At 37.7% G+C, this 24,119-nt stretch overlaps 1 protein-coding gene across 2 annotated transcripts in view; it reads left to right on the top strand.

Annotated features, from left to right (window-relative positions):
- Positions 1-24,119, top strand: part of GYS2 (glycogen synthase 2 (liver)) — a 42,418-nt gene that overhangs the window by 13,406 nt on the left and 4,893 nt on the right. For both annotated transcript variants that reach the window (XM_010013817.1, XM_010013816.1), the window contains exons 5-12: positions 10,344-10,488; positions 15,577-15,694; positions 16,093-16,213; positions 17,970-18,076; positions 21,109-21,168; positions 21,821-21,899; positions 22,548-22,661; positions 23,563-23,689. In XM_010013817.1, coding sequence (XP_010012119.1) covers positions 10,344-10,488; positions 15,577-15,694; positions 16,093-16,213; positions 17,970-18,076; positions 21,109-21,168; positions 21,821-21,899; positions 22,548-22,661; positions 23,563-23,689 — 871 coding nt within the window. The remainder of the gene's footprint in view (positions 1-10,343; positions 10,489-15,576; positions 15,695-16,092; positions 16,214-17,969; positions 18,077-21,108; positions 21,169-21,820; positions 21,900-22,547; positions 22,662-23,562; positions 23,690-24,119) is intronic.

The following is a 24,119-nucleotide window of genomic DNA, read 5'->3' as shown; positions in this document are numbered from 1 at the left end:
CCCCCCCCCCCCCCCCCCCCCCAACTACTTATTAATTCTTGCAAGTCATAGTAAGTCCTTCTACTTTCAAGCTTTTAAGGTTATGCTTAATTTGTAACTGGCAAATGTAAGAAGTATTTTCTGAGTTCAAAAGACCCGCACCTGTTTCTTGGAATTTCTGTAAACTGTCTAGTGGTTTTGGTTTTCACTGTTCTATTTCCACTCAAAGCATAACGTAAACCAACATTTCAAGGGCCCACATGTCTTTAGCACTGCTTTCAGCAGAAGTACATTACATGATGTAGGATTTCTAATACGGTTACAGACAAACTGAATTCAAGATTTTTTTGCATTCCAGCACTTATTGAGGGTAGAGGTGGTTAAAAGGCTAAAACAACTGCCTTATTCATTGTCCATGCATTTTCTTGACTAAAATCAGTAAAGAAAATTACTCAGTTGGCAATTTTCAGTTGGATGTTTGAAGCTTGACATACTGTGAACAGGTGTCTTCCAAAGATAAGGTCCAAGTAGCAGCGTGCTACCAGATAGTCGTTCACTTAAACTTCAGGGAAACTGTCATTCACCTTGCTCCTCTTATTTTATTTATTTTTTTCACCTTTTCCTACTAAAGGCAATTACTAAATCTACTGAATGCACGAAAAGTAGAAGACTGCCTCCACTCATTTATTGTTATCAATAAAGGTTGCAGCATGGTAGTGTGTAGAGTGAATTGTCTCTGCCTAATATGAGGTAATTAACATAGGTGGTTACTCCTTCTAGGCTTGTATCATCAGTGGAGTTACACTGACCTCTTCACAATCAGTGTAAGGCAAACATCCTCAGATTACCATGTGAATGATCTGTCTCCATCTATCACCTAGGAAAACTAGTCTCCTAAATTATACATTTGCTAGATGCATTAATGAGACAGCATGAATAACGCGGTCATGCTGTCTAGGAGTCTAGACGTTCCTACTCCCTCATATTCCCCTTCTGTGTAGATATGCAAAATGTAGCTTTAAAGTCACATTAAATTATTTTTCTCTGGGCAGAGTTAGATTAAAAGAACTAAAACCACGTGATTTCAGGTTTAACGCTTGACAAAGTGAGGACTTCTCAGTAGTAATTTTGTTCATTTACCCTTAATTCATTCTTACGTAGTTAGTAAGGAAGCCATAGGAAAAAAAAAAAAAGGGGGGGTGGGGGAATGGGGGAATTTAAAATGAGAAATTAGAGTTACAAAAAGAGAATGATGATTGTTATACAGTCTGATGCTAAAAGGACTATGTCAGAGCCTTGTCTTCTTTTTGTAAAGGAAATCCTAAAGAAAATTTTGCTTTACTTTGTATTGTTAATTTGGTGAGCTACGAGTAGTCTGGCAAAACAGTCTGCTTTTCTTAAAAGCTACTTCTTTTTCCCTTCATGATAAATTTGGGTGCCTCACCCTTTTTTGTGTACTCAAAAGAAAATGTAATTACCTTACATCTGAGCAGATTTATCTACTTTAATGTATTTCTAATATAGACACAGTATTCACTTTTACTGTTGACACGACATGGCAAATTTTATGTGATAAGGTACTGTCCATCCTTCTGCAAAGCTTCACAAATCCCATTGGTAACTGTCACCAATGTCATAAATACAGAAATTTCTATTCAGATTTTTCTATATTCTAAGAATATACAGAATTAAACATACGTATCAGTTTAAAGTATTACTATAAACTGCTGAAAATAATATTTAAGGGAGGAAACTTGTTGATTTTTAGGCCATAAAGCTTTATGCCCTCTGTGGAGTTATTGGCATTTAAAGGTACTAATAGATGAAATGATGCCAAGCTGTTATACTATAACATGCTTACAGGGTGCTAAAGCTCTTCCTGACAAAGTTAACTTTTAGCAAGAGATCAGATATCTGAATGAGAACTCCTTTGGCTGTAAAAAGGTCAACCTGGCCCAAAAATCAGCTGAGAAACAAGAGAAGTTGATCTAGAGTACAGTAATTAAATGGTACATATGGCTAAATGTTCAGAAGCTAGTCTTGTTGCTGTCTTCTAGTAGTAAACTATTAAGTTCAAACACACAATTTTTCCAGTGAAGAAGATTCTCCAGGGCTTCCTAATGTTAAATCTTTGGATGAGACAAGATACATATTTAGAGCGTGTCATCCCCTCCCGTCCCCAAGTATTAATAGTTGCTTTTCCTGTTTCAGTTCTCTTGCATAATTATCTTTCTTTAAAGCATAATAATGACTGACTTTAAATTCTAACTTTTGATCAGCATTTCATGGTTAGAACAGAATTTTCACCAGCTTTAAGCACGGCAGCTGAGATAGGTGGGAATGATGCAACTCTAGTATGTGCTGTGCCAGATATCACAGAAAAAAATGGTTGCAGCACAAAAGGAAAGGATATGGCTTAATTGCGCCTAGAGACAATCAAGCATGTTAAGCTCCTACAGAGAAAAAAGGAAACCTCCTGTTCTAGTCCCCAATACAGTCCACAAAAAATCTGGCTTAGAATGCTTTCTACAGAAAGCTGTGCTCAGCCCTCTAAGGTCAAGTGCTTATCTTCAATGTTGAAGGATTTAAGAGTGGGATCCGCAGCCAAAACCATGGAGCAAGTTCAGATGAGGGCCATGAGGATGATAAGAAGGCGGGAGCAACTTCTGTATGAAGACAGGCTGAGGAAGTTGGGGCTGTTCAGCCTTGAGAAGAGAAGGCTGCATGGAGACCTTATAACAGCCTTCCAGTATCTGAAGGGGGCCTACAAGGATGCTGGGGCGGGACTCTTCATTAGAGACCGTAGTGGTAGGACAAGAGGTAATGGGTTCAAACTTAAACAGGAGAACTTTAGGTTAGATATAAGGAAGAAGTTCTTCACAGTGAGGGTGGTGAGGCACTGGAATGGGTTGCCCAAGGAAGTTGTGAATGCTCCATCCCTGGCAGTGTTCAAGGCCAGGTTGGACAGAGCCTTGAGCTACATGGTTTAGTGCGAGGTGTCCCTGCCCCTGGCAGAGGGGGTTGGAACTAGATGATCTTAAGGTCCTTTCCAACCCAAAATATTCTATGATTCTATGATTGTTTGATGACTGATAAAAGATATTTACCTGGCATCTTCACAGACCTTTCTCTCTCTCCTTCCACTGTGCCCTGGATGTGTGTGACCAGTGTGTTGTTACTCACCATAGTATTTCCTGTTAGCCCTGACTCTAACACGCTCTCAGTTTGTCCTCGACTGCCACCAGCCCTGCCTGCTCTGCACACATAGAGGCATGCATCTGCATGTGCCCACACAGTGCAACACTCTTCCATGTCAGTGTTAAACCACCCCTGTACAGGACCAGAAGATACTAGATGAGTTGAAAGATCACTTTTACAAATATAAAGGATTACTGAGATGTTCTTTCTTTCACTGGATTCCACAGTGGAAAATCCCACTTCAATTCACCTTCCTAATAAAGCTCAATAGGTGCCAATTGGCACAAGTACAGAAGGTACAAATGTGTTCTCTGAAGTAAGCCAGTGAGGTCAGTAGCTTTAGACCAGAGGAGACTTTGGCCCAAGTCCCAGCCTATTTGGAGTGAACGTTAATATCAGTGACCATGCAAAGGGCTGCGTAATGCAGTGTGGGCTGATGTTGTCTCTAGCACTCCAGAGAACAAAGAACTGAAGTCACCAGCCCCCTGTCAGGTGATAAAACTGGAAGGGTTCCATGTGGTCTTTGGTTAGCCCTCACAAACACTGGACCTCTGAAAACTTGACCTTCAGGCTTACTAGGCTTTGGGGGAAAAGGGAAGAGTGACTTAGCGAAGGGTTGCCACACTGTGATGCATTATTCTTTACAGACTCCCTAAATCATATAGAGGCCTGAACTGTAGGCTACCAAAACTCTGTTTTATGAGCTGAGGGCACATGCCAGGCTGTAAGCTGTAAGAGGACACTTCCTGGAGGACTGAAAACCTAGTCAACCTAGTAGGTTAGAGCTGTAAATTGCTGGAAGATGAGAGAGTCCAAATGTTGTCTGACTCCTGACTTCTTCCTGAGCCATTTGCTCTTTACTTTAATCAGAGACAAGATTCTAGTTCTTATACAAAATTACTGTACAAGATTATACAGTTCTTATAGCCTTAATTAATCAATTAATTAATTGGATTGGGAGAAATTTAGCTGCCACTGCTCCAGTGGAAACCCTGGTGTTAAACCTTTAGAAGTGTGCAGCAAAGCATAGTGAACACTGCGGAGTCCTGAGCAGTGTTTAACAAATAACAGATGGTCTGAGATAAGGAACCCTGAGGCAATAACCAGCAATTGAACAGCAATTCAGTGTACAGTTTTGTTCCTAGATTCACTGGTGGAAGGAAGGGAGGGAAAACAAAAAGAACAAAACAGAAGGTGATTTGCATGGTGTCTAGTAGAGTGTGATACTTTTATCTGGTTTTGAGCATCTGAAGAACCATGGATAAACAGCTGTGTCAGGGTCTGCTAACTCTACCTACAGGTTATTGGCTTGAGCTCTTCCAAGTCAATGTTTTCTAATTTCAGTAACAAGCAGGTTGTGTTATGAGCTTATTTCCCAACAGAAGTTTAAGAAGTTTTGCAGATAGTCCAACTGGCAGTTCATTTTTTCTCATTGTCCCTACATCCAGTGTAGCTTCTACACGGGTGAGAGTAAGGTTATGTTTGTGGCCAAGGTAAACTGAACCAAAATAGCTAATCCAGAAGGTAAGAAGTTCTGTGGAACAAGTTCTGAGCCCGTGGAGCCTTTTTCTCTTCATGAGGAAATGACTCTGCTGAAGATCAAGAATATTAATCTTTCATTGCTTTCCTCATTGTTTAAAGGGACTGGTTTTTTTTGTGGGGTGTTATTATTATTATTTAATTGGTTGTTGGTTGTTTTTTGAGGTTTTTTTGTTAGTTAGGGTTGGTAGGGTTTTTGGGTTTTTTGGGGTTTTTTTTTGTTTCTTTTTTTTGTGGGGTTTTCTTTTGTTGTTTTCATTAATAAATAAAATAGACCAACACCTTTTATAAATTGACTGAGAGACACTGATGATCCAGGCTAGTTCATAGGTGAATAGACAGCTGTATTAGGAACAGTCTTTTTGGCAAATGACTTAACTTGAAATATCATCTGAGGGGTGACCATCTGAAATGGTTTTGTGGATTACTGGCCTGGCATAATGGAGAAGTTTGTAGGCTTCAGCCTCTGATGCTTCTTACTAAAAAATCACCTTGATTTATAATGGAAAAAATGACAAGGAGAAGAAAAAACCACCCCTATTCTTATTCTTCATTGTGTTTTTCCTTATATAAGGTTGCCCTGCCAATGTGTTACACTTTTGTTTAGACCTAGCATCATTTCACATTCAAGTTGTACAAGTCCAGCTGAATCTAGTTTGCAGAGTGATTAATTCTATCCAAGAAGTCTAAAAGAAAAAGTAATAAAAATCCAAATGAAAATAAATAGTCAAGAGCTTTTATGCTGACAATATAGGAACACAAGCTCTCATTCCATTTAGTGCAGTACTGTCACGGCTGTCAGTGAGCTCACTGTTATGCAAAGCTGATCCGCTTTGTTAGTAGAGCAGCTAATGGAAATCTGACTTAAGCCAGGAAGTGTAAATTTCATTCTTTTTTGGCATGGCAGAGCTATACCAGAATGAAAGTTCTATTTGCACAAGATAACAGTAAGTGGGAGTTAAACTTGATGTAAACTGGATTTTAAAAAGAGTAATTCTTACATAATTCAGACAATGGCAGCCAGTGAGATTATGCCAGAAGTGAAGATATTTCCATTCTACCTTTTGGTAGATAGGAATTTGCACTTCAGGCCTATCTCTGACTGTTTCTGATTCCACTGAAGAAACACCTTGTGAACTTGAGCATGCCACTGATTTTAAAGACTAGAAGAGATCCTTTCATTCTCTACCCACAATCCTCAGCTAAACATTCATGCATCAAATCTATACCTTTTATTTGGGATACAAACTGCTTACAAAACCGTTATCCACTCAAAGGTTCAAGTGGTGAGGGGAATATATATCATTTATGCAAAGGTGTCACAAAGTTATTAATTGTCAGAACTATGTATTTCAATTCCAGTTTGAATTTTGTTTAACTTCTATTGGCTTTCATGATACTTTTTTTTTTTCTTTATGAAAGCATAGTCTAATATCATTATTTGGAGATTGTGCACAGACTGTGACAAATAATTTATCTGTCTTTCAGGTAAGTATTTACATAGCTAATATAGTCTTTCCTCCTTTTCTGCTCTCAAATCATTCTTCTTTGTGCTTTTGTAAATCCTTCTCAATTTGTCTTTATCATTTTGAAGTAGGAATGTCTGATTTGGATTTATTACTTCAGTGATGTTCTCTGTTTCCAAGAGAGACATAACACCAGTATTCTGTAACTGTTTGATATTCTCTTCTTTTTGTATTCAAAGGCCGTCTTAGTTATCTTAGAATGTCATGCTGGAAGGTTCAGTGATTACGTATTGTGCCCCCTAACATGCTAAATTTTAAGACATGAATAAACTGTTATGCTCATCACATGGATTGATAGGAAGGACAGAAATGAGCTGACTTTTTTCCTCAGAATTACGTTGCAGCAAATGCAAATTTTATGCCAAAGACTTACACCTGTGGAACATCTCTCTGGTTTGCTTTGAAATTAGAGTGGCCTTATAAGGGAGGCATTTTCCTCCCTAATACTTGCCATCCTGTAAATTCTAATAACTTGCTTGGTTTCTAACACTCAGAGTAGGAGGGGATCCTCGCTGGGAGCAGCAGTGGAACATTTACAGGAAAGTGGATATTGAAGTGATTAGTCTTTAAAAGTCACTTAGTAGTAGTTGGACTTGATGATCTTAAGGGTCTTTTCCAGCCTAAATGATTCTATAAACAGTTAATCTGACCTAGATCTGATTTTTCTCTTGATGCAGCTTTCATTTGTGGCTTTGCTAGTGTTCCCATTTGCTGATAACAGCAAACAAACAGAAGTAAGCATGGCACAGTTCACAGACACTTTGCTGAATGTGAACACTACAGAACATATTCACAAGTGCCTGAGCTAAGGTGGACAAGCATCCAGGCAGTGGAGGCAACTGCTGAGCAGAAACATTGGTTTGGGTGTGAAAAGCAAACTAGCTGCACTGGTATTCTGCTTCATTTTGGCCTATTGGCTCAATACAGTGTCATGCCCCATGACGCCTCTAATTCTGGAGCTAATACTGTCACAGCCAGCTCAGCTGTCTTTGCACAGTGCTGTGTGGTCTATATTTGTCTCCTGCACTGTCACATTAACTAAGTTCCGTTTAACCTGCCCTTCAACTTGCTCAAGGCTTATTTTTTGAAGTCATTTGTGTAGCCTGCTCAGAAGTGCGCAGTGAGGTTTCTTACTCCATGCTGTAAGTGAGGTCAGAGGTCAAGATTTTACTTTAGTGGAGGAAACTGCTGGAACAGGAGGGCAAATGGAATGCAAGAACTCTGTTTCCTCAGCTTATACTTGTTAATAGACATGGAATTATATAACTTTGAAGAAGCGTGCCAAAAGTCATATAAACATGTGCAAAATACAATCTTTCCCATTTCCGGAAGACGTAAAAATTAATAGCAATGAAGAAACAAACATCAAGATGTGTATGTGTTAAATGTGTAAAATGCTTTCATGCAATCACAATAATATAAGCTAGCAGGAAATAAGCCATAGTGCTTTGAACAATCCTTTTATGAATCTTTCTCCCAGTAGCGTTGGAGAGTGTTCATCTATGGTTAGTGAATGTGTCCCAAATTTAGGTTTTAATTACGTTTTGTAAAGAACCTGTTTTTTGTGAGAAAGGGAAAAGAGAATGAAAAACCTTTTCAAGTTTGACCAGCTATTTGTCTGCCAGCAATTAAAATGATTTTTAAGACAAAGTCAGAAGTATTTGAAAAAAACATGCATAGTTCTGTGTGTGCAGTGGTACCCCATCCCATTTGTGTGTTTGTCCAGCATGCCAAAGAATAGTCCCATTTTATATCTTTGGTACACAGAATGGTTGAACAGTCATAATGATTTTTGGTTTTGTTATTCTTCAATAAGCAGCTTTCTACCTTGTTTACAGTATGTAATTGAATTCTGTTCTGAATAATGTATATGTGATCTTCTTAAGAGCTGTTTTGCGGCATTCAGTGGCATCTGTATGCTTCAGAAATATCAATTAATTAATTTGCCACACTCATATGAAGGAAAGTAGCTATGTCATGCAGATGTTTTTAGGGATGCTTTTATTAGAGTTGTCAGTAGCAAGTACTTTATAACTTCAAAGCATAGGTACAGTGGATTTCAGATGTAGATGTGAACACTCAAGCCTATAACAGATCAGACTCAAAGACATCAAGGTAGTTTCCCAGACAAGGAGAAATACGCAGCTAAGAACTACATGTGAATTGGTTTAGGGTAAGCAAAGCAGCATGCTAGAGGTCTGTGGCACTCTGAGTCAAACTAACTCACCTTAATTTTTCTCCTCCTCTTCCCTCCTGCCCTGTGCTTTTTCTACCATTCAATTTCTGTGACAAATGAGGTATGTTCTAGAGAAAAGATCTTCTTTTATGACATGGTTGCATTTCATGCACCAAAATTCTCATGGGAAATGTAGAAAATACAATATGTAATGATAAAACTGAAAGATTGATCATATTGCATAGCATTATGAGGTAAAGCATATTTCCTAGCTAAAGATTCTTCCTAAAAATCTCTTTGGTAAGCTTAGAAATTCTTGTCATATAGGATCTTCAATATCAAAAGAAAACATCTAGCTTCTTTAGAACTTTTCATCTAAGATTTTTCAAGACTTCTGTTCATATTAGGGTGGCATTTTCAGTTTATATAGTGGAAACCACTTGCACAGCAGCAGTGTAGCACCACTGCAAAATTGAGAGTGCTTGGTGGATAAAAGCACTTAAGTTTCTTTGCAAAACATTTGTAAAATATCTCTATATATATACACCTATCTAAGTAAAAATAAAAAATTATTCGCCTAAGTGTTGTTCCCTGAAATGGCTCACATTTCTAAAGTAGTAAAAGCAACATGCCATGGCAAAGCTCAGATAGTCCTAACTATAGAAAGTGCTGTCTGCCAAGCCTATGCAAGACACATGGTAATAGCTGTTAAGGGAGTCATCACCCAAACATAAAGCAACTTTTGACATAAGTGAAGTTTTTATGCCAAAAATAGGAAGTCTAAGTAGGTAAGTATATATTGTCATATTCCAATAATGGTTAAATTATGGTCAATGAAGTTACAGAGTCAAATGCAATCAAAATTAGACTGCACCTCGCATTAGGCAGTGAAAATGACAGACCTCATTAAGAGTCATCATTACTCTCCATGTAACTCACACGGTCTATTTGGTGCCCATGCTCTTGACCTTAGGAGGTCAACACTTCTGTTCCCAGAAGTGAAACATCATGTAAGACTAAGAGGATTGTAATTTAATTGTAATCATTGGCACACTATTAGCATTATTCTTTTTTAGACCACATTGCAGCAACTTTACAGTGGACATCATTAGTGAACATTTGAACCTTTAAGCATGTGCTCAATAAGTATTGTACATTTTCTTCCCATCAGGATAACATAAGCTCAGTAATAAAAGGAGTAACTGCAAGATTTAAAGGTGATTCATAAATACTTCAGTATTTGGGATAGTCTTATCTAGCAGTTTAACTTATCTCTGCCTCTAGAAATTAATGGAGTTCAAATTGAAGTAAAAGGAGCAGTAAATAACTGGTAAAGCTGGAGGAAGAACATCTCAGAGTATCAGAAAATATCTCATTTCCTATTTTCTTTTTTCCCTTGGGATTTGTGACTGAGTCCTTACATTCTACCTCTCCACCACAACTCCATATATCTCTGGCCTACCCATGATCTCCACCATTCCTACCCAGTCTCCAGGTTCTCTCCTCATCCCCATTCCTTTTTTCTCCTTTCCCCTATACCTTCAGATACCAACAACTTCACCACTCTCCCAAGTTTTCCAACAAGCCCAGGCAAGATGCAGCATGACATATTGCCAGCCAGCAGGTCAGATAGCACAGATACTTACCTTTCATGGGATCACTCAGATCATTAATTGGGGTCTCCTTCCATTGCTAAACTGCCATTTTTTCATGCACATGCAGGAATCGTGACCTGTCTTGCTCCTTCAAACTCTTTGAAGTCAATAAAATGGTTCAAAAACCGAAAGGCAAAACATCGGCATAATCACATGATTCTTATCCCGTGGGAAAATCCAGCTTAAGATGAGAGACCTTTGTGGTAACAAGTCTGATGAACATATCACACAGGTGTCTTTCTTTTGTTTGTTTGTTTTATTATTTAACAGTTTGACATTGACAAGGAAGCAGGAGAGAGACAGATTTATCATCGGTACTGTATGGAACGGGCATCTGTACATTGTGCCCATGTGTTCACCACAGTCTCACAGATAACAGCTGTAGAAGCAGAGCATATGCTTAAAAGAAATCCTGGTAAGACCTGAATTGTTTTCTTCTTATATTTCTTCTGAGTACCTATCTTTCCTTAGACTGAATGAAAATAATAGTAACAGGATACAAACATGAGCAAGGACATGTAAATAGGTACGCCTGGCTTCACTACAGAGAATAACCAATTTTCAAAAGAAAAGTGCAGATAATATCACTTGAAACACATTCTAGTAGCATATATAATCCACAAGAAATCAAGTTCAGCACTATTTAATAATTGCTTTCAGTACCATTTCAGGAGAGCATTAGTTTAACTCCATGGATGTTAGGCTTTCTTTGCAAAGACCTCCCAGCTTCAGGAGTTTAGAAAGGTTTCCAATGACGATGTTGTATTCAGGTCAACTGGTGAAAGCAGAAGCTGGAACCTTTGTAATACCTTTCACCAGCTTTACAGTGTGAGATTTGTTGCTCTGCTAGCTATGAGTGATATAATCATTTAGAAATGTAGCAAAAATTTTCATGAGCAAAACAATGTTGGAGAAGTTTTGTTTTCCAGTGCTAATTCTGTTTCACTTTATTTAATAGTGTAGAGATCAGAAGGCAAAAAACAGACTGTAAATCAATACAGATCCTTTCCTTGTCTCTCTCATAGCTAAGAGTAACAATGTAGTCACGATCATCATGTTCCTAGGACCTAACTGTGATAAGTTTTGTAAATAGATATAATATTTCCTACTAGACCAACCAGTACAGTTTGAAAAAATAGTTGAGATGTACCCAAGAGTTTGTCTGACTTTTCCCTTTCTATTACTCTCATAAAATATGCGACTTACCAATAAACCTTGTCGTGTTCCATGCGTGGAGTTTAAATAAGGTCATGATCCCAGTTTGATGTGTCACTAAAGTTCTTTTTAAATCAGCACAGTGCTTTATAAGGATAAGCCACAGTACTCCATCCACAGGTGAGCATCATAAATGAAAAACTGCACAACAATTTGGATTCTATTTAGCAGGTGTGTTCACATCTTAGTTGGTTATTTTAAATATAACAATACTGAAATGACTTTGGAGGCTTTTTTGTTTGCTTGTTCTTTGTAGATTTTTTTTTAATGTAAATTGCAGTGCTAATCGTAGTTTGGGACTGTTATCCTTTTTAACTTCAATGCGTCAAGCCACAATGTAGTTCATGCATCAGGATAAAAGAGCTGTCCATTGGATCCTTTGTCTCATTCCTGACTGTCAATAAGATGATGAACTTAAAAGATCTTTTTTCTTTCTATTTTAAACATGACAACCATGTTTTAGAAGTAACTTAAATGTTCAGTCATCTAATCTGGGATACCTCTGAAGATCTTGGCTTTTACCAAGTGCAGAGCACTTGATCTTTGAAAACCACACTTTTGAAGCTGTTTTTTATTGGCACGAGGCTTCTCCCCACAACAACTCCTCTTGAAAATCGTAGTTTATGTTTTGGGATTTTAGGAGACTGAAATGAGTCTGAATCCAGTCTAATTTGGGAGAGAAAACCTGCAGACTACTCACAGACAGAACATCAGTTGAAGCTGAAGAAAATTCCATACACAGAGATTCACAGGCCTGAGCTTTTTTTTTAGTATTCTTGCAACTTTGAAGAAACCAAGTAAATATATTAAAAAAATTGTTGACACTTATCATGCTTCATGTTGACAGAGCTAGAAAGAAATACAGTAGGAATTGGTACCCCAAATCCTAGAAGGCAATTATAAGTAGAAAATATGTTCTGATGGGAATAAATACTTTAAGAATTTCTTTGAATCTTAGACCACAAATAAACTGTTTACGAGTCTATTCTCATACTATTTATTCTCTCTGAAGTTGTGAAATCAACATAGACATTGGCTGTTCAGAAAGGTCAGCAATCCGTCTGTAGATCATTAAGCTTGTATTCTGCAAAGGAATGTGAATACTGAAAGAATGTATTCAATCCATTTTAAAAATAAACTTTAAAAGGGGGAAGCAGAATTGGCACAATTAACTTTCATTTGCATTTGAATTTATTCAGATGTAAACTTTGTAACAAAGTTGTTAACTAAAAATAACTGAGGAAAAGTGATAAGTAGAGCAGTCTCTGCTACTTCTCATTAATATTAAACTTGGACACAAATTATAGATCTCAACACTTGGAAAAGCCCCTTTAAAATTCAGTAGACATGATTGCATAGGGAGGTGGGTTTTTTTTGCTCCAGGACAAAGGCCAATTTGCCAGTCTGAACCTGACAGAATGACTTTAAACCTGGCAGAATGGCTTTAAACTTAACCAGGGGAAGTTTAGGTTAGATATAAGGAAGAAGTTCTTCACAGTGAGGGTGGTGAAGCACTGGAATAGGTTGCCCAAGGAAGTTGTAAATGCTCCAACCCTGGAGGCGTTTAAGGCCAGGCTGGACAGAGCCTTGGGCGACATAGTTTAGTGTGTGGTGTCCCTGCTCATGGCAGGGGGGTTGGAACTAGATGATCTTAAGGTCCTTTCCAACCCTAACTATTCTGTGATTCTATGATTCTATGATTCTATGACTGCTTGCATTATACTGCTGTTATTTGATCAATAATTTATCAAACCATATTTTTCGAAAGCTTGAGTATCTAATGTTAAACATGTTTTCATTGACATATCATGCAAGATTCTGTCAGTGATCATAAGGTATACTCCTGTGATTTGAATAATATTATGGGATTTCTAATACTTTCATTCAGGTATGAAACATAGTTCTGATTAGCAGTAGAGAATACTTAGCATCAAAATTCCAAGACAATTGGATATCGGTTAAGATCTAGATCTAGACTTCGTATCTGTATATATTTGATTAAAATCATAGAAGCAAACTCTGAAAAAGTATGAGTCAACCCTGAATCTTAGTAACTTATCAACAGAAGACATCATACTGTGCTATGATTACTTTAATAAATGCCAATTTCTTTACTGTAAATATAGAAGTCAAATCGTCCTGACTTGACCTACCTGGGATAATTTTAAAACAAAAATGTCATTAATTCATTAAACAACAAAAAACCCAAACAACTTACTTAAAATAGGAACAAAGGTCTCTTTCATCACTTTCTCCATAGGGTAAGGGTGCATTGCCTCACATGTATTCAAAATACTATTATATATTGAGCAGAAATAGTAGACTGGGTTCTTTGGGCTAACACATCTGTTCCATATCTCAAAGGCATAAATAAGGGATGGACTGAGCCCCAATCTTGATGAAAGAGTTAACAAAGCTGCAGTTGAATCAAAGAACATTGGAGTAGTTTATATGCAGGCTGATGATGATGGGTAAGAGTGTCCAAAACTCCCTGATAAGTGTGCGAGAGTGGATGGAAACTGGCTGGAAATACAGAGTCATGTATTCTTACTTTATGGGAAAGAGCTTGAAATGATTGCAGTCCCAAAACAACGTCCTGCATGAGCCAGTTCTTCCACACTGGACAAGAAGCAGGTCAGGGGAAGAAGATATGTTTCTAGTAAAGACAAATTGAAATGGAGGGGTTTTCTACTTTTTTGACCCCTCACTCATAGGTAGCCACACAGTTCTTTGTTCAGAGCAGGTCCTAGTGCTGGGCAGCAGAAGATAAGAACACAAGTTTTCTTGCCAGGCCCACCAAGACTCTCCTTTCTTGTAACTGAGAACCAAATACTAAATACCTGAGAAGTAAATAGTTCCTGGTCAAGGCTGGACTTTAGTTTCAAAGGTGATATTTCAAGACAGATCCATTGAAATTTTTGGTATTTCATAAGGATAGTAGAAGTTATACTTTTATCTACTGCTGTTTAACCTAGATAACTTTACAAGATAAAGATTAATCAAAGATAGCTTATCTCACAGAGAAATATATATATTGCTGAAGTGGATGGTAAATCTCAAGGAAGTCATTAAAAATGGCTGTGGCATGAAAAACATCAGGCAAGTATACTGGACAGCATATGGAGAACTGATGTACCTATTTTGAGATCATCTCGATATGTAGTCAATCAAAGGAACAATAGAAATAAGAAACAGTTTTGTATTAGGTCAGAAGCTTAATGCTAGACATGCAATCCTCTTCTTTTGGGGGAAGGGACAGGAAACCCTGAATGTCGGGCATCTTTAACTGGAAGACCACAATTGTATTGGTGGCAAACGAGAGACATGAGTTACCCCATCAGTAACCCTAATGTATGGCGGGAGTCAACCATGTGCACTGAGATCAAAGGAGATGCAGTTTTGTTTGCATGAACCATGTGTGGTAGAGAATGATATCTTACTGAAGGTCCTTTGGATGGTACATAGAACTTTTAAAATTACTACAGATAATCGTTGTGGCTACTGGACGTTTACTTCAACTAGATTTAGGGCAAACTTTAAATAGCTGCTTTGCTCTACTTGAAAAGTGGAGAGTGACTGAATTTCTGTCTTGATAGGAACAAGCTATATCTATCCTCTGTGTATATCTTATAGCTCTAGTTTAGAAGATACTAGAAATGAACAAATTTTAATTGTAAGATCTTTTGGAATCTTTGAGGAGAGGAACAATAAAAGGGTTAAGCATGCTATTCTGTGTCTAGTTTTAGGAGAAATCCAACAGATTACTGAAGGGAGGTCTTTTTAAAAAGGTTTCTTACTTTCTCCCTTTTCTGTAAATCCTCAGAAGTTTTGACAGAACAGACCTCTCATGCCATGCAGTAGTCAAGTGCATAGTACAGCAGTTTCTGCTTTCAAGAGCAGTGGTTGAGCAGACAACAGTCATATCAAGAATAAAGAGTCAAAGGACACATTGCACAAAAAACATATGGCTAAATGGAGACATTACTTAAGTCTTGACATGACAAAAGGGTGTGGGGATACCTCACTGTTCAGCAGTGTCTGTGCTAATTTTGAGTACAAGTCAAGATGGTACAAAGCCACTTCAATGCAGTAGGCAGTGGAGTGCCACATGCAAAGATTTGTGGAGTAAGCTGGTGGAGACCATTGTGTTAGTGCTTTTCCCCATCCATGAGTAATAAGAGTATATAACCTGTTCACATACTGACAACTGAAAGACATGTTGGTTCTTTCCTTAGAGATTTCTCAGGCTCTGAAGATGTCTACCTCTGCCTTTTCTCTGCTTTTCCAGATGTTGTCACCCCAAATGGCTTGAACATTAAGAAATTCTCAGCAATGCATGAGTTTCAGAATTTGCATTCCATGTACAAGGCTAGGATCCAAGAGTTCATTCGAGGTCATTTCTATGGGTATGCTTTTATTTTTCAAAAATTAGCAGAGGTTGTCCAACATTATTTAAAGCAAGAACCAAAGCAGGAAGACTGACAAGTACTTCATAGAAGAGGTGAAATGTTACCAACTTACTGAAATATCTCTCTGGGATTTCTCAGTCAGAAGCTAAAGGGATTTGAGACACCAGTTCTAACTCTGCTTAACAGACGGTGGGATCAGGCAGAAGGTCTTGATTTTTTTTGTTATCTACCCAAGATGCAGTTTAAGATAGTAATTTTAAAGAACAGCAGAAAAGCCTCACTTTCATTATTTTCTTGGGCTAAAAACTTCTTCCAGAATAGAAAGCTGTTATGTGTTTTGCTTGATTATATCTTGAGAAATACTTTGTGCTTTTCTGTCTGTTTGTTGGTTTCAGCCACCTTGACTTCAGTCTTGAGAAGACCTTATTTTTCTTCATTGCTGGGAGATACGAGTTTTCCAACAAAGGAGCTGATATGTTTCTAGAAGCCTTATCAAGATTAAACTTTTTGCTGAGGGTAAGAAAGCTTCAAACTTACCCTACTATGGAAGTCACCTGCAAGAATTGCCATGCCATCCTCTGGTTTGTAGGAAGTTAATTATGGGATATTAATTATTTGGAGTTTTCATAAAGCTCTCTCCCTGAATCATCAGAGTATATAGTGATCTCAAGATGCTTAAAAAGAAGTGGTTACGTGGTTCAAAAAGTTAATCCATGGTTATCTCCCTGTTTTTAGAGAAAAATACTGAAAATACGGTTCAAGAATTTACCCTAAAGGTTTACATATTAGAAGGCAAATAGAAATAATCCTTTATGATGCCATTTAAAAGTATCTTTTTAAGCAAATTGCTTAATTCATTGGGGCCTGGCTGTGATCTTACAAATCTTTGAATACTATTATCACATCAGATGGGAATCTTGCATTAAAATGCATTTTGTGGCAGTGGCCTGATGAATAAGCATGGGGAAGCCACTGGCTCCTCCATACTTCTGTTTCCTCAGGTGGAAAATGAGTGCAATGTTTCTGAATGCCTTTATGGAGTACTTTAATGAAGACAAGACCTGATCATGATCAAAGAGCAGGGCACTTCCCACCTACAAATGAGGCCACTGAATGACAGATGTGTCCTAGAGACTGATATATTAAAGAAAAAACAGCAACAAAACCAGACAAACAAAACAATCAAACAAACAAAAGCCTGACCAGTTTTCAGTCATCTAGCAAGGATCAGTTGGCTGTTGTCCCAGACTCTCTCTTTTGTGCTCTGTCATTTAAATGAAATGGAAAAACCTGGATAAAAATCTTGATATTCTATTGTCAGGGCTAAAATAAAATATTAATTTCCAAAGCTCTAACTACACTTGTTCTACCACCACTTTCTATTAATACACCATTAAACCCTGTGACCTTTCTAGAAGTACTTAATCCATTCACTCTTAATCCACTCACACAATTCACTCACACAACAGGTCCATCACATAACTTAAGTGTTCCACAACTTTGCCAAACAACTTTGCCAAACAACTGACTTTTGTTGTTTGGCAATGCTGTGCTACATCAGCTACCTGTTAGTGGCATTTACATAACTATTAACTATGAATGCTGATAATGTGGAAGGTCTTATGTGGTAGGAGGGAAAGAATTGCTTGAGCAATGGTTTATGTGTAGCATCAGTCTCTTCTTGTATCTAATGATTTATATGATGTAAATTATAAGCCAGGCTGATAGAAAGTCAAAGGAAACTGTGTGTGTCTGGCAGGCTTTTTGCCGTGGGTTCAGGTAGACAGTGGTTGCTATCATGCCTCTTTCTGCCTGTGCATCTGGGCAACTATTGCTATAGAAAGTAGTTCTGCTTGCTGCTTCAGGGACTCCCTCGCCCCATGCCTGGGCACACCTCAGCTAGTAAACTAACTGTTCATTTCTTGAAGCCAACATATTTCGTGCCTGGTAAGAAAATGTGTGCAGGTTTTTTACTTTTTACAGTTTATGTTCACATGATAAGCTGTGGCCTCTAAACCATGAGAAGTCAGGAAAATCTCTGTTGCCCAAATTGGAACTGGGTGACATCTGTTTACCTGTACCTATCCTCAGCTGTATCTCTGACTTGACAAAAAAACTCCATAGCTAAAGGGAGAGGTAAAAGATCAGAGCCTTCCTGGACGACTAATCAAAGAGCATTGGCTTTTCATGTGACTAATTCTTAAAGTTAATATTGGCTGTGATACCTTGTAGTGAGATTTTGCTTTTTCCTCTCCGTCTTGTGTCCATGTAGGTTCATAAGACTGATGTTACAGTTGTTGTGTTCTTCATTATGCCAGCAAAGACAAACAATTTCAATGTGGAAACCCTGAAAGGACAAGCAGTCCGGAAGCAACTCTGGTAATTGCTGTTCTCACTGACAGCCTCAAACAGTGAATTGATGAGACATGCAAAACTTTCTAATGAAGAATAATACCCTTTCTTTTTATGCTGCTAAAATTGAAGATGATGGGTAACTAGAATGTATTTGTGGGGATGAAAGAGATCGGGATGGTGACTGGAACTAGATGATCTTAACGTCCTTTCCAACCCTAACCATTCTATGATTCTATTATTTCTTTTTTTGCCCTAGGTTACTTTTAGCAAACTGCCCTTGCCATTCCTTGTAACAAGTTAGCAAATAGTACTTGTTTTGCAGTAAAAAAGTCAAAGGTTCTAGAAAAATGCATGTCTTCTGACTGTTTCTGGTACTCCGTTTGGACATGCCATTGAGCTTCCTCAAAGTAAGGACTGCCTGCTAATTTATTAGAGTGAGCTTCTCTGCCACCAGTGGAAAAAAGTTATTAATTACATGTCCTCTTTTATTTAGAAATATGGAAATTGTACTGTCTAATCCAGCAGAATAACAGTTGATAACAATTGTCTGTAATTTTCTGTATAGCCTACAATAAGCAATGGCCATACCAAAGCAGTGAAACTTACAACTATAAAGGGAAAATTGTCACAGCCCTTCTCAGTTTAACAGGTTTCATTTTACAACTTCCCAAACAAAAAGCAAAGCAGGGGCAGGCTTAACCTTCACCTCACTTTAACTGCTGTGTGATTCCACTAGGAAAAAACACGTGTTGTGAGGTACTTCTGGCAAAACTGTAGGTTCAAATTCATAAAGAAAATAAGTGGTGGGCTGATAAGGATGACTTTTGTTTGGAAAAAAAAGGTTAAGAAGTGCCATTTCACTAAACATATATACAGATTAATTATCTAAGCAGGGATATGAAAATCTTCACCTTATCAGGTGTCTAGAGCAGTTAAACTGTGCTTGCAGAGGTAAGGAGGTTGGTCTTAAAGCTAAGGGACTAAAACCCATGAGACCTAGCTTCTGCTTTTATGCCTGTGTCTCACTGTGTTTAACCTCTTCCTGATGCCAGTTCTATATTTATAAAATGATAGTAATCTAAAAGACTTAAAGATCTGTAGATGAAAGGCACTGTATGAGAGAAGGATACTATTTTCCTTGTTATCTCATTAACTGCCTCCAGCAGATGATCTCTGGCTCAATTTCTCGATAGTAATAATCAAGTTGAGGTCTTTGATTACCAGATACTAAACCTGCACAAAAACACTGGCAAAAATAGTTTAACAAGGATCATTGGAATAATTTAGCTGTTGCCATATCTGGAAAAGAAGACAGATAGCAGAAATCTATCTAGTCTCTAGATTATCTCTAAAATCATCACACAGCAAGTTCTTGGGACTTACAAGGAACATTTTACCTGGTTACCACTCTGGAAACAGGTACCACAAATGTAGAGGTTGGAATGAATTGTCCAACTCTGGCTACCTAAAAGTGATGCATCTGAGGTGCCTTCACTGCTAATGGAGAGTGATGATTCAGTCCAAATGATGTTTCATCCTATACAACTTCAGGAAATGCCTGAGTGAAGGGAATCATCCTCTGAAATGGACTGTCACTCTCAGCAAACGTGTAGAGAATCTGTGCAACTAGCTTAAACTGTAGATGGTTGAAGTGTGGGGTAACATAGCCAGAGTTTTTAAGTCTGTATGCAAGAACTGTAAGAAAATAATGGGAGTGGAGTGAGAAAAAGCCATGCTTGCAACACATGCTTTTGGCCTCTGCTTTATCTTTGATATAAAGTATGTAATGCTATATAACAGATACATATTCAATAAATAATATATGGATATTAGGGAAGTTTAAATTAGATTAAATATGCAAAGTTTTTTTCCTGTTGTATCTCTACTACATGGTTATTTTTCTAGTACTCAGTAACATAGGCACAATAGTAACAGTAAAGGTAAAGCTATCGTTTTGGAATAATGCAAAAAATGCTGCTTCCAGCTATTCTTCCCACTGTGCCCTGTGAAAAGCAAATGCATGGCATGAGCCTATGAAAACATAGTCATAAAAGGGATAGCTTTCAGGGATTTGAATCAATTTTCTTTGACATTTAGCTGCTTTACAACTCATCCAAAATTAAGTCATCCACTGTTGTGTCTGTGTGAGTTGGGAGAGAACAACTTAAAACAGGTATTTAGATTCTCAGCTTGGTAAAGTTTAGGATTTCACTTGACAAGTTTTGTCTTAGCCCAAAATATAATTCTTGGAAATCAGAAGGGCCACCAAAGTTCTGTGAAGGGGGTGTATTACTCAAATAAAGAGTGCATTTGCTATTTTGACAGTACTTCCAGCTGTATTTTCAAGTTATTTCCACTAGGGTCAGGATAATATAAATGACTCTTTGCATTTAAAACAGTTGTTCACTGGAGTTCTTTCTTACTAAAATATAACATTTGTCAGGCACAGGTTTTATTGTTAGCTTAAAACATGGCCTGAGCTTTCCAGGAAGTTTTTTGGTTTGCAAACTAATTTCTGGCAAACTACCTTTTAGTCAAACACTTGTTTTCAAAATTCTTTGAGTTAGGAAATAGGGCAGAATATGAAGGGAAAATCTTGCTTTAAAATGCATATTTATTTAATGCTTATATCTGACATCTTTCTACTAGGTCAAATTAAATTGGAGACCTCTCAGTCTTCATTAGTGTCCAATGTTAATGATCATCTTTCTATATGTAGAGTCATATATATGCTATCTTTTTCATAGCTGAGGTGAAAGTGTGGTCTATTGATCAGAGCAAAATATTAGAAGTAATCACTAGTGAGGTCTGCTCCTGGCTTTCTCAGTGCATTCGTCTTTGGATGCAGGTCAAATGCTCAGCTGTGTTGAAATCCATGAGTGTGGCTGCTGGCTGGGTAAAAGAGCTTTGAGAACCAGACCTCTGTCTGCTTCTGTATTCTTGGTTCTATCAGTATATGTGAAAACACAATTTAATCTCCAAGAGCAGGAATATCCTTTAGTCTGTTTTTGTCCTGGATTCTTCTGTTTTATACATATATTTATTTATTTTCCTAGGGACACTGCACAATCTGTGAAAGAAAAGTTTGGAAAGAAACTCTACAATGCCCTGCTAAAGTGAGTGTATAGCTTACTTACCTCTGCCTTGCAGAGCCACATGTTCAGCTGGCTTACCTGTGCTGTTTCTGTGCTTCTACTTTGTGTGTAAGAAATTTGGACATCCATAGGAAGGGCACAGGAGAAGAATATGGGACCCTTTGTTCCATATACAGGTTACTTTTTCAATAGACATATCACAGAGGAAAAATTCAAACGTACTAGCATCCCATTGTGAAAAGAATCTTAACAGACATAGGGGATGTATAAGTAACATAGTGAGCTTACTCACTGTCAAAAATTAGCTAACTTAGCTTAAAAAAGCACCAGAGACAAAGTAATATGTATTAGTGGCTTAGTCATATCCTTTCAAAAGACAGTTGGAAATACATGACCCAAAGCACAGACGAGATGACTGGAATTTTGGCAAAAACAAGGTGTGTCTGAAAAACAGAAAAAAGGAATTCTTTAGCTGTTTTGGAAGCTAACTGGAAGATCAGCAAGTGTATGGCAGAACAAAATGTAGGAAATATAGAAGGGCCACGAAAACAAAGGTGTAGGATTCATGTTGGCATAGCAGATTTCAGATCAGACCTTGTTTGCCATTTCTTCATTTTCTTTATACAACTAATAAAAAGTCAATTGGTAAATAGATTCTGTGTTGCCTCTGCAGAGGAGAAATTCCAGACTTGAACAAGATTCTTGACCGAGATGATATAACCATTATGAAAAGAGCCATCTTTTCAACTCAGGTCAGAAAATATACTTTTTACACAAGCATCTAGTATAAATTATAAATATAACTATGTACAAGTATTGTGTGGGACATACATGATATGCATGCATTGAAAAGAGGTTTTCGGCAACTATACTTCTCATTAGTAACATTTAAAGATGAGCTTTGACTGGTTTTAATGAGGGTATGACCCAAACTAATTCTTTTGGGGAATCCATGGATATTTTCCTCCATTCACATGCAGGACACCAAAATTCCTAATTATTTTCTTCTGCACCTAGTGGGAGCTTTGCACTGTTTCTGCAGCCTGGATTCTTCCATTTTTAGAAAATATGTAAGATCAGTCCCTTAAGGAGGCATAACAGATTGGCTAAAAACCTTTAAAATTAAATGGTAGGCTTTTCTAAAAGTTGGTACAAATATGTTTATTTTAAAGTAAAAAAAACAAGTCCCGTGGCAGATTTTATGGTCTCATTTGTGACCCTAGTTATATAGAAGACAGTTTGATATATTCATAACTTTCCTTTCTTCCCTTAAAATTAGAGTAAAAACCTATCCACATTGATGACAAAATCTCCCACTGTCTTCCACTAACCTTACAAAACAGCAACAGGACTCTGCCAACAGTTTCGTCTGGCTTATGGATTGCCTTTTCTCTCACTAGAGACACTGTCTGCCTCCAGTGACCACCCACAACATGATTGATGATGGCAATGATCCAATTCTCAATACCATTCGACGCATCGGCCTTTTCAATAATCGGACAGACAGAGTAAAGGTACATTCTGTCTTTTTCATTATAGATATAAAATGGAATGCCTTTAAATAGTCTCAGTCTCGGTCATTAGCATGGGAGCGCAGTCAAATTCTTGAGAGACTGTGTTATACTAATAAAGTAGTAGTTCTCTCTTCCTCCTGTTCTAGGAGTAACAACCAGTTAGTTCACAGATATCCTTAGTTGCTGTTTAACCAAGTTAATTTTAAGTTAGAAATCTGATGTTAGGGAATAGTTTTATTGCTGCTTCCTTAAGTGAAATCCTGAATGACAGGTCATTTGCAGCCAGATATAAAGCTCTATTAGGTTCATTCACTTAAAACTGAAGGTCCATCATTTGAACACAGACATTTCTGGAGTATTGGTTCATCTCTGAAGAACAGCATCCTGGTGGTCAGCATTTGCTGTAGAAGGTAACCAGGGATTTTGATCCTGAGCAGAAATACCTGTTCAGGCTGTTCTTCCAATTATTAAGAGATCCATTGAGTACTCTAAAGATTCCTATATTTCAGCTGGATGCTGTGAAGCTCAGAAGTACTGTATCCTCCTGAGGCCTCCTCTGGAACAAGACATCCCATTACTCTACGTTGGTACAACAGACCAAGAGAATCAATTTAGTATTGCTAAATGCCGCAGCCATAGATATAATCCTTAATGCACATGGTCTTCCTTGATCAACAAGGATAAAGCTGGAGACCTGTCCAGAAAAAGGATTCATTATCAGTACTATTTCTAGGACAAGACTGCGTGCAGGCAGGATACATTTTAGTGTGGGAAGATGGGCAAAGAAGGTATTGTCCATACACTTAGGAAAATATTAGAAGAAATTGCTTAAGCTTATTGATAATTAAAATGTATTGATGATGGTTTTCTTTCAATTGTAATGTACGTTTTGAATATGCAGGTGATCGTACATCCAGAGTTTCTTTCTTCGACAAGCCCATTGCTGCCCTTGGACTATGAGGAGTTTGTTAGAGGCTGCCACCTCGGTGTATTTCCATCATACTATGAACCTTGGGGTTACACTCCAGGTAGGCAATCTGTACATTTAACTAGTATTGAAAGTTAAATATTCATTCAGTTGACGCAGAATAGCTTTGCAGCCAGTTTCTTCTGGAGTGCTGAAAAAACTCTTTTGGCTCTGTTTCCTCTGCAGTGCAAAGGTCTTACTGCTGGCAAAATTTGGGGGCCAGGTGGTATAAAATGGCATCTACTGACTGACAGCTACTCACATTTGTCCCTGCGTTGGACCCTTTCCCATACTCACATGTAATCTCTTGATTTTATGTGGCTTTAGAACAAAAAAAATTGTTTTAAAACTTAATCCTTAACTTGATTCAAGAATTTTAGAAGATTTAAAGGAATATACATATTGAAAAAAGTGGGGCAAGAAATCTGACACTACCAGTTGATGTAGATCAGTGGATTTAATTCAAGATAACAATTAACTTTGATAGAATT

The sequence above is a fragment of the Nestor notabilis genome, unplaced genomic scaffold, assembly GCF_000696875.1.
Source record: "Nestor notabilis isolate BGI_N333 unplaced genomic scaffold, ASM69687v1 scaffold12264, whole genome shotgun sequence".
NCBI classification, from domain to species: Eukaryota; Metazoa; Chordata; class Aves; order Psittaciformes; family Psittacidae; genus Nestor; species Nestor notabilis.
Note: the sequence above shows the minus strand (reverse complement) of the source record. Positions and strands in the feature narration are given on the sequence as shown.